General features: G+C 37.0%; 1 protein-coding gene across 1 annotated transcript in view; it reads right to left on the bottom strand.

Annotated features, from left to right (window-relative positions):
- Nucleotides 1-14,220, bottom strand: part of LOC139731501 (mitogen-activated protein kinase kinase kinase 1-like) — a 28,193-nt gene extending 13,973 nt beyond the window's left edge. The window contains exons 1-2 of the mRNA XM_071642385.1: nucleotides 13,853-14,220; nucleotides 580-715 (exon numbers count right to left, since the gene is read on the bottom strand). Coding sequence (XP_071498486.1) covers nucleotides 580-715; nucleotides 13,853-14,220 — 504 coding nt within the window. The remainder of the gene's footprint in view (nucleotides 1-579; nucleotides 716-13,852) is intronic.
- Between the last annotated feature and the right edge of the window lie 282 nt (nucleotides 14,221-14,502).

Genomic DNA, 14,502 nt, shown 5'->3' with positions numbered 1-14,502 from the left:
GTCTGTTTTTTTATGCAATATAAATTAAGATCATCTTTGGAATAGATTGGAGTATCGTACCTGGCATCTATGGTGAAAATTTGACTTATATGAGAATGTATTTTTCCATATTTCTCGTTCAGAACAAAATGAAAGTATAATCAGATACAATGGATGACAAAATCAGTATATTCCTATGCAATGGTCACAAGTCAAAAAAATATATATTTTGAGTAATCATATGACAATTAGTAAGTTTATTCATATGACTATGAATACTACAGTGAAAATGTTTTGACAAGTGCTATAAAGGATAAGTGTAAATATGTAATATTTCACCCATGAGAATTTGTCAAGAATTTCATGCTAAAACGAACCGGCACTTAAAAAAACTCGTGATCATTTTTGGCCATTATTCAAATATTCGTACTAATTTTCTTACACTGTGCCTACAAGTTTGAAGCAAGTACAATTCTCATTATTTGGCCCACAGCAAAAAGTGAATCTCCCAAACTTTTCCACTTTCACAGTAAATGATAGCTATCATATCAGCAGCTCCAAGTGCTTGTTTTGGATTTTCAAATTCTTTTCTTCATTTACCATTGGCCCCTTTGTCCTGGCTGCATCACCGCCTTCTTTTCTGATGCCCGGCTTTGCTCGGAGTTTTTCCCTGATCGCCTGCTTCTCGAGCGGATCATCTAGTTTGGACATGCGCCGCATCTCGCGGTCGGTTGACCTGCACAGATAACAAACCAAATGTGAAAAGAAAAAGTGAATATATTGGAAACTGGTAACATTTCATTGTTCGGAATCTGGTGTTGGAATGGAGCAAAGAAAAATGAATGTCTTAAAGACTAGACTGAACATTATTACAACATGCCAATAAATCAATCCAGACATGTACTGATTTCTGTTCACTGTTTACACAGCACAGTTAAACTGCCCTACACTGAAACACACTGTGCAATACACTGTTTGTATTCTTTCCATTTGGCTCTCGCATCATAACATGCATTCACTACTAGAACTCGTACTAAATTCGCTAAAATATCACTAATATCATACTTCCTATCAAAAGATAGGAAAACAAACCCCTCTTTTTCACCTCCCCCAATTACTGGCCCATCAAAATGTGCAAGTACAACCACCACCCAAAAAATATATCCATCTATCTCACTGAATGTTTGAATGTGTCTCCTGCGTAACATTGTTAGTCATGATTACGTACACAACAGTCATATGGTAAACAGTAAGTCAGGAGGCCTCACTACAAAATGATGTCAGGTTTTTGCTTTTTTTCCTCACTCAAAAGCTTGATACAGTAACATTCCAGCAAGACCCTTGGACAAAAGATAAAAAGGCCCCTTACAGCCCCATAAGAGAAATTACCACAGCTTTAATGAACATTGAAAACCAAAATCCCAACTCACATCCAAATGTACAGTTACACAAGCACCATGAAATATTATAGCAACCACAGGCATTAACAGCAGCTTCTCCAATTAATACTAGATCAAAAGTGGCAGATGCAATATTATAAAAGGTGGATTCTACAGTCCAGGCCAAGGTCTAAATATAGCTGCGCGTGTTGCCTTGGCTACCGATAAACTCAGAGTGAATCAACAGAAGCTATGATGGTAGTCTGTGGCAAAGACCCACATGAGCATCTTTATGGTACACTGTATGTAGCGTCATGCTACATGTACACACAAAACCACATGTCAAAAGATCGGAGGCGTGCACATACAACTGTAGACTCGATACAAAGACACAATGCATGTTTAGGGAATACTCATATTCAAGGAAATTCCTCTTTACTTCAACACTTTCCTCAATTTTCCCCCTTCTCTTCCTTTATTTCCCTAGCTCTCCCACTTTTAGTTTTACTCTTTCAGAGTCACTGGAATTCAGGCATATCTAATACACATTTTGTTGGTTTGTTTGTTTGCACTGATTTAAACAAATCAGTTTCATAGTTATCGTAAGAGGTGAGTGAACTTCCATACGCAGGTATGTTGTATATTTCAATTCATACATTAGATACACAATGTATCTGCATTGCGTGAACATACATGTACCAGCCAAAGGTAGACCTACATACATCATTTGATTACATTGTGACCTTGTATGTAAAATGTATGCAGTTTGTGTGCACATGTTTTTAAGTGGAAGAATACTTCATTTGTGATTTGTGGATCAAAAAATATCAAGTGACATTTCAATTCTTTAGATGATTTATTCTTTCTTTCATTCTATTTTCTATAATCTAAATGTTCTTCAATGAGTTGGTTTCCGCAAAAGTTGAGTAACAATGTCACTGAAGAATATTATTTTTTGCCTATACAACGTGTAGATCATCTTGACAAAGGAGTAACTTTCCAATTACTTTTTGTACCCAAAATATTTAAAAGAAAATAATTATATTACTGAAACACTGATAGATTGTTCCATACATTTTGCAGATGAAGCCAAGTTTGTTTGTGCTTCTTTTTTTTTTTTTTGGGGGGGGGGGGGGGATGGGGCAGTTGCATGGGAGGGGTTTACATGTTTTTCTTCCAAGCTGCTGAAAATAAAGATTTAAAGTGAATGTCTGCAAATGCATTTACATTTAACCACTGACCTACATGTAGCATGCAGAAAAGTCACTCTTTGTCCTTTTGTTGAGATCTTTTATGGTAGACAACGCTGTATACACCACATGGTTTGTGAATATATCATTTCATGAACTGGTACTAGGAAGATAATCATAATTATGTGTGGTGAAATTTGTAACAAGAACCAATGATAGAATGAGGAATACTGTAAATCACACATATAGAGAGTTACTATTCTCGGGGAAAAAGAGTTGGTAATTTCACAGTTTGTGGCGATGACAGCACATTTGTGTCAAAGGACGCAATATCTTAGCGAGTTGTGGGTTGTGCGAATATCAGTCAACCTGCAAAATGCACCAAAACCAAAAGAATCATTCACAAAATACATTTGTATGTAGACCAACATACAGGAAAGCAGTAAATCTCAGCTCCTCTGGAATATAAATAGTGGTCTGTTTCAATGAGGCTAGCCACTGAGTATTGTTGACTGAACAAAACACTGGCAGCTGCACCACACACTACATCGGCCTTTATGCGACAATAGACCACGCATGACGTAGATTGCGTGTGAAAAATCATCTAGGAAGATTTTTAATAAATGTACAGGCTACGTGCACATAAACCTTTATGTACATAAGCTGCACTCCATTTGCTTCATTCCTAGGGCTTTTGTTGTACAGGGTTCGTTGTTAGTAGAAATTGATGCATATCGAACTTGGATCCTATTTTCTCTCATACTTCTACTCTTTGCTACATGCAGTTACAAAGTAACAATACATATTTTTTTGTCAACCGTGTGAGGAACTCCTTATCTATTATTCCACAGTTGAAACCGAAATTGTCGTTATCTGATTTACTGTAGCTTCCTGAAAACTAAGCATGTTAAAGGGATGGTAAAGTTTTGGTTTAGATGGGGCTGCAGGTTTTCAACTTTTTTGTGTAGGATGTGTTTGTGAAATAATGAGAAATCTCTTATGAAATATGAAAGAACATGTAATTCTTACAGGAATCACAGTTTATTTGAATTTGATGAAAATTGGTCTTGAAATGGCTGAGATATCCGAAAAAGAGATACAAATTGTAGTAATATTAAAAATGAGACAGGCCACAACTTTTATAGACTCTCTTTGCTTTAATTAGTTTTTGGATATTTCAGTCATTTCAAATCCAATTTTCATCAATAAAAACTTTCAATTCCCCTTAGAAATGTATGCTCTTTAACATTTCATAGAGTGGTTTCTAAATATCCCGCATAACGTTAAAGGGGATGGCTAGTAACCGATCAGTGGGAATCAGTGGGAACGCTGAGGGATGATTGTTCCAATCCTTGTGGGATTCATTTAAGAGTACACTATATATCTACTGTTGTGTGAAAATTATTTGCTTCAGAACGGTCTCATATTCAAGTAATGCACAGATTAATGCCCCGTCACTGACCAGGGACGCTTACCTGGAAACATTAAACTGCACATTACTTGAATATGAGACCATTCTGAAGCAAATAATTTTCACACAAGAATAGATATATAATGTACTCTTAAATGAATCCCACAAGGATTGGAACAATCATCCCTCAGCATTCCCACTGATTCCCACTGATCAGTTACTAGCCATCCCCTTTAAAAGCTGAATCCTCACCTCAACCAATGTGATACCATCCCTTCCAGCTTTTTTTTTTTCCAAATACAAAATGTACAATGTTGACCGTTCCCTTCAGAGCGAACCTCAAATTGAGAGTAGTAATTGTAAAGGCTAGAGTGGACTGTAGAAAAAAAAAATCACATACCATCACAATATAACTATATTGCTACAATAGAACGTTGTATTACACTGAGAAATAATTGCTTTGATACAATATGAGATGGTATCAAAAGCTACTTGGGATACTTCCAAAGATTTTAAGCTGGTCAAATTGTTGTGGTATCAACCCTCAACAATGCACTCAGACAATGCCAAAATAAAATTTCTCTTTCTCCAAATGTGAAGGAATAAAAAAAAGTGAATACACTTGAAGAGATACAAAATGAAATGATTCTGCTTCTTCGATTAATATATCCACCAAAGACCTGCAATGCTCTTTAAGAGTCTGCTTGTATCCACCAAAGCGTGCACTACAGTTGAGGCAATTTCATGATTTGATTTCCACAAAATGAGCAGTATACATGTAGTCATCAGCACCCTTAATATAGCATGAATGCAATTTGCCCTTGAATTACCATGTATACTCAACCACACAGGGATGTGTTTGTGCGATAGCTTGAATGCATCATATCCTAGCTGGTAGAAGCGTACATGATTACATACCACTGAAATAAATGTTTATTGATGACTATGATTTCCACTCAATGAGCACAAACACCCCCTGCTGAGGTGTCTAACTTCCAGCTAATTGGCATTAAATCCTTGATGACTCTTTCAAACCCCATTTAGTTTCTTCAGGGGGGATGGGGGGGGGGGGGGGGCGGCAGGGAGGGAGATGAGATGATGAGAAGGTGGAGGGGCCCAGTTGGTATGAGTCACAGCTTCAATGTAGGAGATTCCTGGGGTTGTATTCACCCGTCAAGCCAGGAGGCACGATCATTATCCCAGACTCAAAGCCTCTTCAAAGCTGGGAGGATGAGCACTGGTAACTCATTCACTGAGGTTGATACAACCAGGGAGGTGGGCACCTCCCTGATACAACGTACAGCAGGTATAAAGATAGTCTTCTATATACCAGACCAAAGTTTTCTTTGTAAATTGTCATTGACAAGATTCAGAACTGCAGTTTCATTAAAGCTTGTCATCTTCCAATGTTACATGTACTTTAAAAAAAAAAAAATTGAGCTGCACAGCAATCCAGTTCATATCAGATTCAGATCTTCCCCTCCCCCTTTACAACATAAAGATAAAAACATGGGGTCTACCATGTCAGCTGCAATGCAGAATGTTTGTTTTCAAAACTTAGCTGAGATGTTACTAAAACCAAGAACAGCTTAAACTTGCTCTACATTTTACTAAAAAAATGATAATGTAAATGGTGAATAATTACAAGATTCTGACACATAAATGAGTATGCCTGAAAGCCCTTCTAAACTGTATGCCTCATAGATGCACTGGGTAATAATAATCAGACAGCCATTATATTCTGCCAATCTATTCTGTGACGACTTTTTACTGAAACAATTTAGTGCACATTGTAGACTGTCTAGAAACTTAAGACTATACATGCTCTTCAGCTCCAGATTTGAGGATAAGCATCTACAATACTGAACATTAATTTTATGAAGAGCCCACTCCCTTGGACTTTGACCATCCATAATTTCGCCCATGGACTTGTCAAAAAAATTGGAATGAGTATGCACTCGCTGAGAAGTACCAATATCATATATTTCTTTTCATGAAGTGTAATCTGACCCCCCCCCCCCCCCCCCCCCCCCCCGAATGCATGATTAATGCATACAGTCATCAAGCCATGTACTCTGGTGCATACATGTACATGTATCTACGCCCCACTGTTTGAAACATGTTTGATTTTGCTGCTGTTCTATACTAACATGACTGAAGAGTAGTGAGTTGATAAATTTCCTAAATGTGCATGTACAGTACATGTAGAGACCTTCTCACGCAAGGTCTGGTGTCAGATAACAAGCCTAGAATTACTATACTGCGTGTATATTTTCACCCGCAGTTTTCCACAGACCCTGTTTTCAGGGACATACATTGTACAGAACTATGAAATAAGGGTCAAAGTACTGTACAAGTGTATGTTGCATTATTTCCTTTAAGTTATTTATATAAAGCAACAAAATATACAGTATAATCATGTTCATAACGTACACAAAGATATTGGCAAAGAACCCCCAACCCCTTGTTCATTAGATACTGGTTATTTCCTGTAATACTGTAAAAGTGGATATTTTCGTGTGAGTTATTTTTTGTGCTTGATCGGGTAAGATAAGTTTCATGTGTTTTTGATTCTGCGGAATCAAGACATTAACTACTGAAACATAATAGCAAGCAAAAATATTCGCATGCTTTTATTTTCTGGTTTTTGGTTGCGCAAAATGCACAAAAATTTCAACAAAGCAAGAATTCTACTTTTACAGTAGACCTGTGTATACTTCCATTACAAAATCTTGTTCAAGACAGAAAACACTCCAGTAGGCCCTACACTGTATAACTATTGTAGCAGGAGTATGTTGTATTGCCTAGTAAGATAAGTTTCTACAAAAAAGGTGCAAATTGTATATCAGTCAATTCAATTACAGTACATGTCCTTTGTACACTTTATTATCTTCTCTCCTTTTTTTTCTTTGGTGTTCTTAATCATCTAAAGGCAATTTTCGTTACATCTACAATTACATGCACCTTAACCCGAAAACAACAACACGAAAACCTGAGGGAGAACTTTCCTGAGTTTTGTGGATTCAAGACAAGAGCTCCTATGGCGATAAGTATTACAAAATGTACATGTAGTTTCCTGCGCTAACACATTTTTTACTTCATATATGAAAAAAAAAAGACTGTGTCTAGCTCTAAATTCCACTGAATTAATCAATACATGAGGTGTATTAAGAACATTGAATAGTGCAGTCCAGCAAGAGCTTATCAATAATGGAAAGACCCCTCCTCCCCCCCCCCCCCCCCAAAAAAAAGGGAGTAACTTATTTTAGCACACCAGTCCATATTTGTCACTGCGAAATTCAGGATTTATATTGATTTGACTGATCTCCTTGATAACATTTATTGATCTCCCTAAAAGCCACCACCACCGCTGTCTATCAGATACTGCCCACGCTGTCGTGACTCAAACCCATGACTGGGTGCATTGAATGTTTACAGTCTGCGGCGGTGAAACATGCACTGTATCTGTAACCATTTGTCACTTCAAGCTCCTTGTGTATAATCAAAGTACTCATTAATTAATGCAAAGCTTTCCAGTAAGGTCAGTGAGCAAAAAAAAAGCGTAGTAAAATATGAATTTCTCTGCTTGTGGGACTTTGGTGATGTCATTAGAAGTAGACAGTATGTATAGGGAGGGTCTAACAAAATGTGTAAAGACTTCGTCACTCTCTGCATGTTGCAATGAACATGTAACCAACTACCGCTACTCTCTCGTGCGGGATCTACATGTACTCCTATTGAGGGAATTAATGTTTCAAACAACTGTAGCTTCCTCCATGCACTTAATTGTGCCTACAATTTAATGTACATTATATACACATGCAAACTACACAAACTAACTCTTGATATGCAGACAAGCTAATGTCTCATCCCCAGCCACTTCACATAAACCTGGATTGTGCCTATGTACATCTCATGCAATCAGTAAAAAAACTTGACTCTGTAAGTTGGAAAAAAAGTTTTCACACCATGTTTCAGCACAGGTACTTGTTTGAAAAGTTTCACATAAAATAGTGACTTCAGACACAACATAACAGATATAAATGTGAACTTACCAACTTTATGTCTGCAAAACTTCTCCTCCACAAAATATATTAAACTCCAAAACAGCCGCTTAGAATGGCACTGGTAAGAATACCATGCTTAGATTCAAGTCTGGAACACTGTACTTTTGTAAAACTCTACCAGCCTAAATGCACACTTACATGTACATGGGAATAAGGACAGTGCACAGTCGTTCCACGTAAGCGCAGAGTCTATTACAGTGTGAGAACTAAACTGTCAAATGATGGGTGGGTAAGACTGTCCGACCGTTGCCGTTCCAGGTTTTTTCATTTACTGCCGAATGCATTGAACTCTCTCTAACAGGAAACAGATGGTAAACTCATGCAGCAAGCCATTGTACTTCGCCCCTAACCGTTACTGGAAAGAGATTACTCATGGCTGCGGCTTGTTTACAATCCTTTTTGAATGATACTCTGTTTACAAAAGAATAGGATCGTATCACTGGATCGCTTTCCTGAACTTTTACGTGACACAATTCAACCTCTAACTGTGCAACTGTCATTAGTAAGCTCTAAACTTTTCAATCATCAACAATTCCAGCTGATTCACCTCCTTCAATGGCTTCAATATGAATCAATAGATAACAACACTATTTCAGGAGAGAGGATAGGCCATACAAAGCAAAATAAACGGCCAAAACAAGTTTAGTCTAAATTTGATGGAATACTGTCAATAGTGTGAGTGATAATACAACTGTAGTGTCATTTGGTATAGGCCTACTCTTAAGAAAGTTTAGACATTTAAGTGCATTATAACCCCTGCATCAATAACAAAAAATGAATTAAAACAATGAAACATAAGAAAAGCATATTTCAGTGTAAATTCATATCTATCTGATGTCAGAAAATAATAAATTTCGATACCATGCCCTTTCATACTTTGTTTTTGGCTATTTAAGCTTTATCCCTTGGTCCTCACGAAAAACAAAACAAACCAAAACATGACTACCTCAATGACAATATCATGACCTTGTTTATGAGTACCATGTTGTACAACATGTATACACCCTTGTACATGGTTACAGGTATCTACAGTACATGCTTCATGGACAGATTCCCAAGAATATAATCCACCCACTTGAGTGCCTCCTGCATCTACAATAGTTGTTTGCTACTGCTCAAGGTCATGCCCCTATTTAATTAAAACAAAACAAAACAAAACAAAACAAAACAAAACAACAACTGTAAAATAATTTCTCATGAGTTTGTACAGTACATTTTTGTCAATTGTTTTTGGGGAAAAAAAAAACCCAAACATTTATTGACTACAAGTACATTCTCCCTTTCATGATGACTTCGGTAGGTTTATATTTTCCATGTTCTCTTTGTCTTTCTTTTTGCTTCCTCTCTCATTTGATTTGCATTATCTTTTGCTGTTGTTATTGATCAGCAATACCATCAAACACGGCTACAGGTCCGAACTGTGCCTATCCAAGACTGAAATACCATGCGAGGTTTGCATCATAGATTTGAATGCAGTTCTTTCCCTTCCCTCTTTCCTCTCTCTCTTGCACTATTCTTTCTTGCTTTTTTTTTCCCCTTCAATTTAATGAGCAAGGCTACTATAGAAAAGAAATCACAAGAAGATTATCTGACCAAATCAGGGCAGTGGCGCTTTATCAGCAGCCAGCTCATTTTCTAGACCTTATTAGTTCCCAGGTATCCCAGCAACCAGTTCACCTTGTACCATGTGACCAGCTAAAATGGGCGAGAAGAAGCCATTCAAAGAGATGCTGCTTACAACTACTTTACTCCGCCTTTTCATCTTTTAGTCACTGTCCTTATTCTTGACATCCTTGGTGTTTGTGATTGTCTTTTTGTCGTTAGTAGTGGCGGACATCTTTTTATCTTGGATTTAAGTAAACACAGAAGGAAGCCATGGTCCAGGGCAACTTCTGACCACTTCAGGGAAACCAAACAGTCAAACTGGCCAATGGAGGGGCTGAGTCAACACGCAAATGACCATGCAGACAAACTTTGCAACACACAAGGTTGTTTTTGTCTGATGGTGCATAATAACAAAGAAACTATGGTTACTCTATTCCATGTCATAGGGAGGTTTATCATGGATCGCAAAGTGTTGGACTGCTATGCTGCTACCAACACTGTATACCAACACTGTTCTTTTGTTCATGTCTAGTCTGTTGAGTACTATCGAATGTATGTAAAACTACATAAATTGTGTGATTCAAAGGAAAGGGGATAGGTTGCTAACACTGCACACTATTGCAACACATTTTACAAATCTAAGGAAAGCAAACCACATACTATACAATGTTTGTTGTTCTCTAATATGTCATCAATTAGAAGTCAATTTTTTATGATGTCAATATGCATTAATGAGATACAAAATGTGCATTACATGTACATATGTATCATAAAATCATGACTTTGTTTTTTGGCAAGACTCAGTGCTACATTTGTAACTCCCTCATATGCCACCAATAAAAACAAAGGGATCAGTACATTCTATCACAAGTGGTAGGGTTGGAGTTGCAGGTACTGTAGGGTACTTTGGAAAAATTCCAAATCTAAGAAGTTCTTGGGATTAAGGTTGAAAAAGTCAAGGGGGGGGGGGGGGGTACATTTTGAACTCTTCCCACTGACACTGACCTTTGAACTTCTCCCAGTGTTCCAACAACTGGCATTTTTTTTTTCTTGTTTTAGTGCCTACAATATGCACAACAGCCCTCAAATTTGATCATGGTTAATATTTATAATTTCAACAACAAATTATTTTCATACAGCGCAGAAATCCCTGCTTGGGACAGGGTGCCAACCACGAGGCAGGGGCCTTTTCATTCTATGATCAAAGGGCCCAATCAGGTGTGATAGAACCCTCATTTCCCATAACACTTGCTCCCGCTTTTGTTTTAAAGTAGGATTATATCCACTTGATGCTCTTTAGCTGTTTCATATTATTACATGTATTAGTAGTACTAGTAGTAGTAGTAGTAGTAGTATTGGCATCATCATCATTATTTTTATTATTAGTATTATCATAGCCTATTCAGCTAAATGAAAAAAATGACAAAAACATTAACATATTTATATTTTAAACATCAATTCACATGGAAATGGCACAGCTGACGCAAACAGTAAACACAAACTACTGTATGAACAGGGAAGCAATACATGGGTTAGGGCTCACAAAAATTTATAACATGTTGCCCTTAGCCTTAGGCATGTGAGCCCTCATGTACAATGCATTCCCATACACATATACAAGCTACAACAGACTTGTAAAAATTAAAATATGATTTATAGGAAAACAGATCAATAATAAAAATATCGCATTAGAATACAAGAGATAATAAAAAAATACATGTACCCCTAAATTATCCATTCTTCACTTCAAAACCTATACCTGTACTACATAAAGGAAAAAAGAAAAAGGTGGATAATTGTTCCATATTGTGCTATAAATACTGTACATTTAAAAAAATCAAATTCAACATCATATCTTAACATTACAATCAATACATATATATACATGTATATATATATATATATATATATATATATATATCACAATTCAAATCCTCCCCCCCAAAAAAAAAAAAAAACACACACACAAAAACCTGCAAAACAAACAAAACAAAAAATTTCAATGAATAAAACTGCCCCTGCCGCTAATACTAGTAGGCACCCTGTTGCAAACAAGTTTGTGGTGCATACATGTACTTATGGTGTGGAATACTTTGTATAAATTTGTAAAATTTTCAACAAAAAAAGTAAGTCAAAATGTTGGTCATTCATAAAGTTGTGAAGTTTGTTAAAGGACAGGTTCACCTTCATAAACATAAGGATTGAGAAAATGCAGCAATATAAGTAGAACACATCAGTGAAAGTTTGAGGAAAATTGGACAATCGATGCAAAAGTTATGAATTTTTAAGATTTTTGTGTTGGAACCGCTGGATGAGGAGACTACTAAAGCTTGTGAGTCATATGCGTACAACAGTATAAAGAAAATGTAAAGAAAATTCAACATATTTTCACTTTTTTCACATAATAAAAGACCACTTGACTTGCCTCTTTCTAAAGGCAGGGGGAATAATATTACCCATAACATATGTCGGTAACGAGTCAAGGGAATGTGTACTTTTTTTCAAAAAATGAAATTTTGTGAAATTCTCTTTATATATGATTATATTGTTGTACGCATGTGACATCTAAGTTATTCATACACTGCAGTAGTCTTCTCATCCAGCGGTTACTGCACAAAAACTTCAAAAATTCATAACTTTTGAACGGATTGTCCGATTTTCCTCAAACTTTCAATGATGTGTTCTACTAATATTGCTACATTCTCTCAATCCTTATGTTTATGAAGGTGAACTTGTCCTTTAAATGCACTGCATGATTTTCTCATACACTGGTCAATTACTTGAAAATCCAACAAAAGCAGTCTAAAGAAAAACAAACAAACCCTAAATCCTAATTAATCCTGCGACCCCCATCTTTAAAAAATCAAGAACTTTTGAATAGATTGCTGATTTTTCTCAAACTTTACTTAACAATAACAATAGGCCTACTTGGTAGAACTAGAAGTTAGTAGACGTCTACCACATAGGCTACTGTTACTGATGAGTCTAGCCCAACCAGACGTTGTGCTTTGCGCAGCGCAACACTTATAGTGTATTACAGTGACAGGGCTGTGTACAGTTATCTCATGTTATATATTTATATCCTTGGATTGTGATGTAGATGCACCTGTTGTGTTGTTACGTATTCAGCTTTGTGGAGTATATTATGTGAAGTTACCATGACTTGTTGTGTTGCGGGAAGTGTTATGTTGTGTTGTTAACAAGACACAAAAACAATCGAAAATAATATATTACAAGCTTTTGATAGTTTGAAAGGAATGAGAAGAGAGTTAGTAAATTTACCGGTAAGTGAGAACTGACATTGACAAGGTGGCCTCTCAGACACTTGTCTGTCTGGATTTCATTTGATTGATTAGCTGCAATTAAACGGCAATTCATGCATCCATCAAAGAAACTGTGTGTGTGCACTGTGTAGCGTTATCATCGATTTACAACAGTTACATATAATATTGCTGCATTCAATCAATCAAAATGTAACATTATGGGTTTCATTCCCCTTCATAGTCTGACTACGTGTGCATTGAGACTTGATATTCCTCATCGGCAAGCTAAGAGTAGAGAGGGTCTGACTGTGAATAAACTTCAATTTTAAAGGACAAGTCCACCTTCATATACATAAGGATTGAGAGAATGCAGCAATATTAGCAGAACACATCAGTGAAGGTTTGACAAAAATTGGACAATCCGTTCAAAAGTTATGAATAATTTAAGTATCTGTGCAGTCACTGCTGGAAGAGAAGACTACTTCAGTTTATGATGTCACATGCGTACAACTATATAAGGAAAATAAAAAGAGAATTTCACAAAACTTTACTTTTTGAATAAAGTGCACATTTCGTCGACTTGTCACTGACGTATGTTAAGGGTAATATTATTCCCCCTGCCTTCTGAAAGAGAGAAGTCGAGTGTTCTTTTGTTATGCGAGAAAAATGGAAATATGTTGAATTTTCTTTATTCTTTCTTTATGTCGTTGTACTCATGTGACATCACAAGCTATAGTAGTCTTGTCATCCAGCCGTGACTGAGCAGAAACTTCAAAAATTCATAACTTTTTAACGGATTGTTCGATTTTGCTCAAACTCTCACTAATGTGTTCTACTAATATTGCTGCATTCACTCAACCCACATGTCTATGAAGGTGAACTTGTCCTTTAAATTGAATCAGTTTTGAATTACTGTCATTTGGATCTGTTGATGTTAGTACCTGGAGACCAAACTTACCCATTTTGTCTTGGGCTTGGTTCTCCCGACGACGTCCCAAGATCAGCAGCAGACGGAGACGATTTGATATTGATGGGGGCTGAAGAATCCTCCTTGGATTTGAGGTTCGGAGGTGCAGATGAGTCGGTTGATGGAATGTTTTTATCGGGCCTTTTATCGTTTCTGGAACCACTTCCACTGCGTCGACGAGTGCGGGAACGAGACCGATCGCCCGATCTCTTCCTACCCGAAGAAGAATGGTGGTGGTGTTTTCGAACAGCCCCACTGCTGCTGGTTCCAGCAGATGATCCATCGACATTTCCATCACAGCTGCCAGACTCGCCATGTTTTAATCTCGATTTTGATTGCTTTTCTGTCGCTTTTTCCATGATATTTAATGGTTAACAATCATTGACAAGCTACATAACACAACTGAGATAAAAATCTCCCAACCAACAACGGATTGTTGGTAAACACAGCCTAGCTGCTAAAAATACTCCTGAAACAAAAATTGAAATTTAACACCACCTGTGCATTCCAGTGCAGAGTTCACATGGTGATACCACTTCCAATTTTTCGCGCTAAAAGGGCACGTGAATAGATCCCCGCGAAGAAACTCCTACACAGTAACAACACAGACAAACGCAAACCACAAATCTACTTCGTTTGCT

This window comes from Diadema antillarum, unplaced genomic scaffold (genome assembly GCF_040938485.1).
Source record: "Diadema antillarum isolate AM-2024a unplaced genomic scaffold, OU_Dant_1.0 seq00000376_RagTag, whole genome shotgun sequence".
In the NCBI taxonomy this organism is placed as follows: Eukaryota; Metazoa; Echinodermata; class Echinoidea; order Diadematoida; family Diadematidae; genus Diadema; species Diadema antillarum.
The sequence above is the reverse complement of the archived record's forward strand: the minus strand, read 5'-3'. Positions and strand labels throughout refer to the sequence as shown.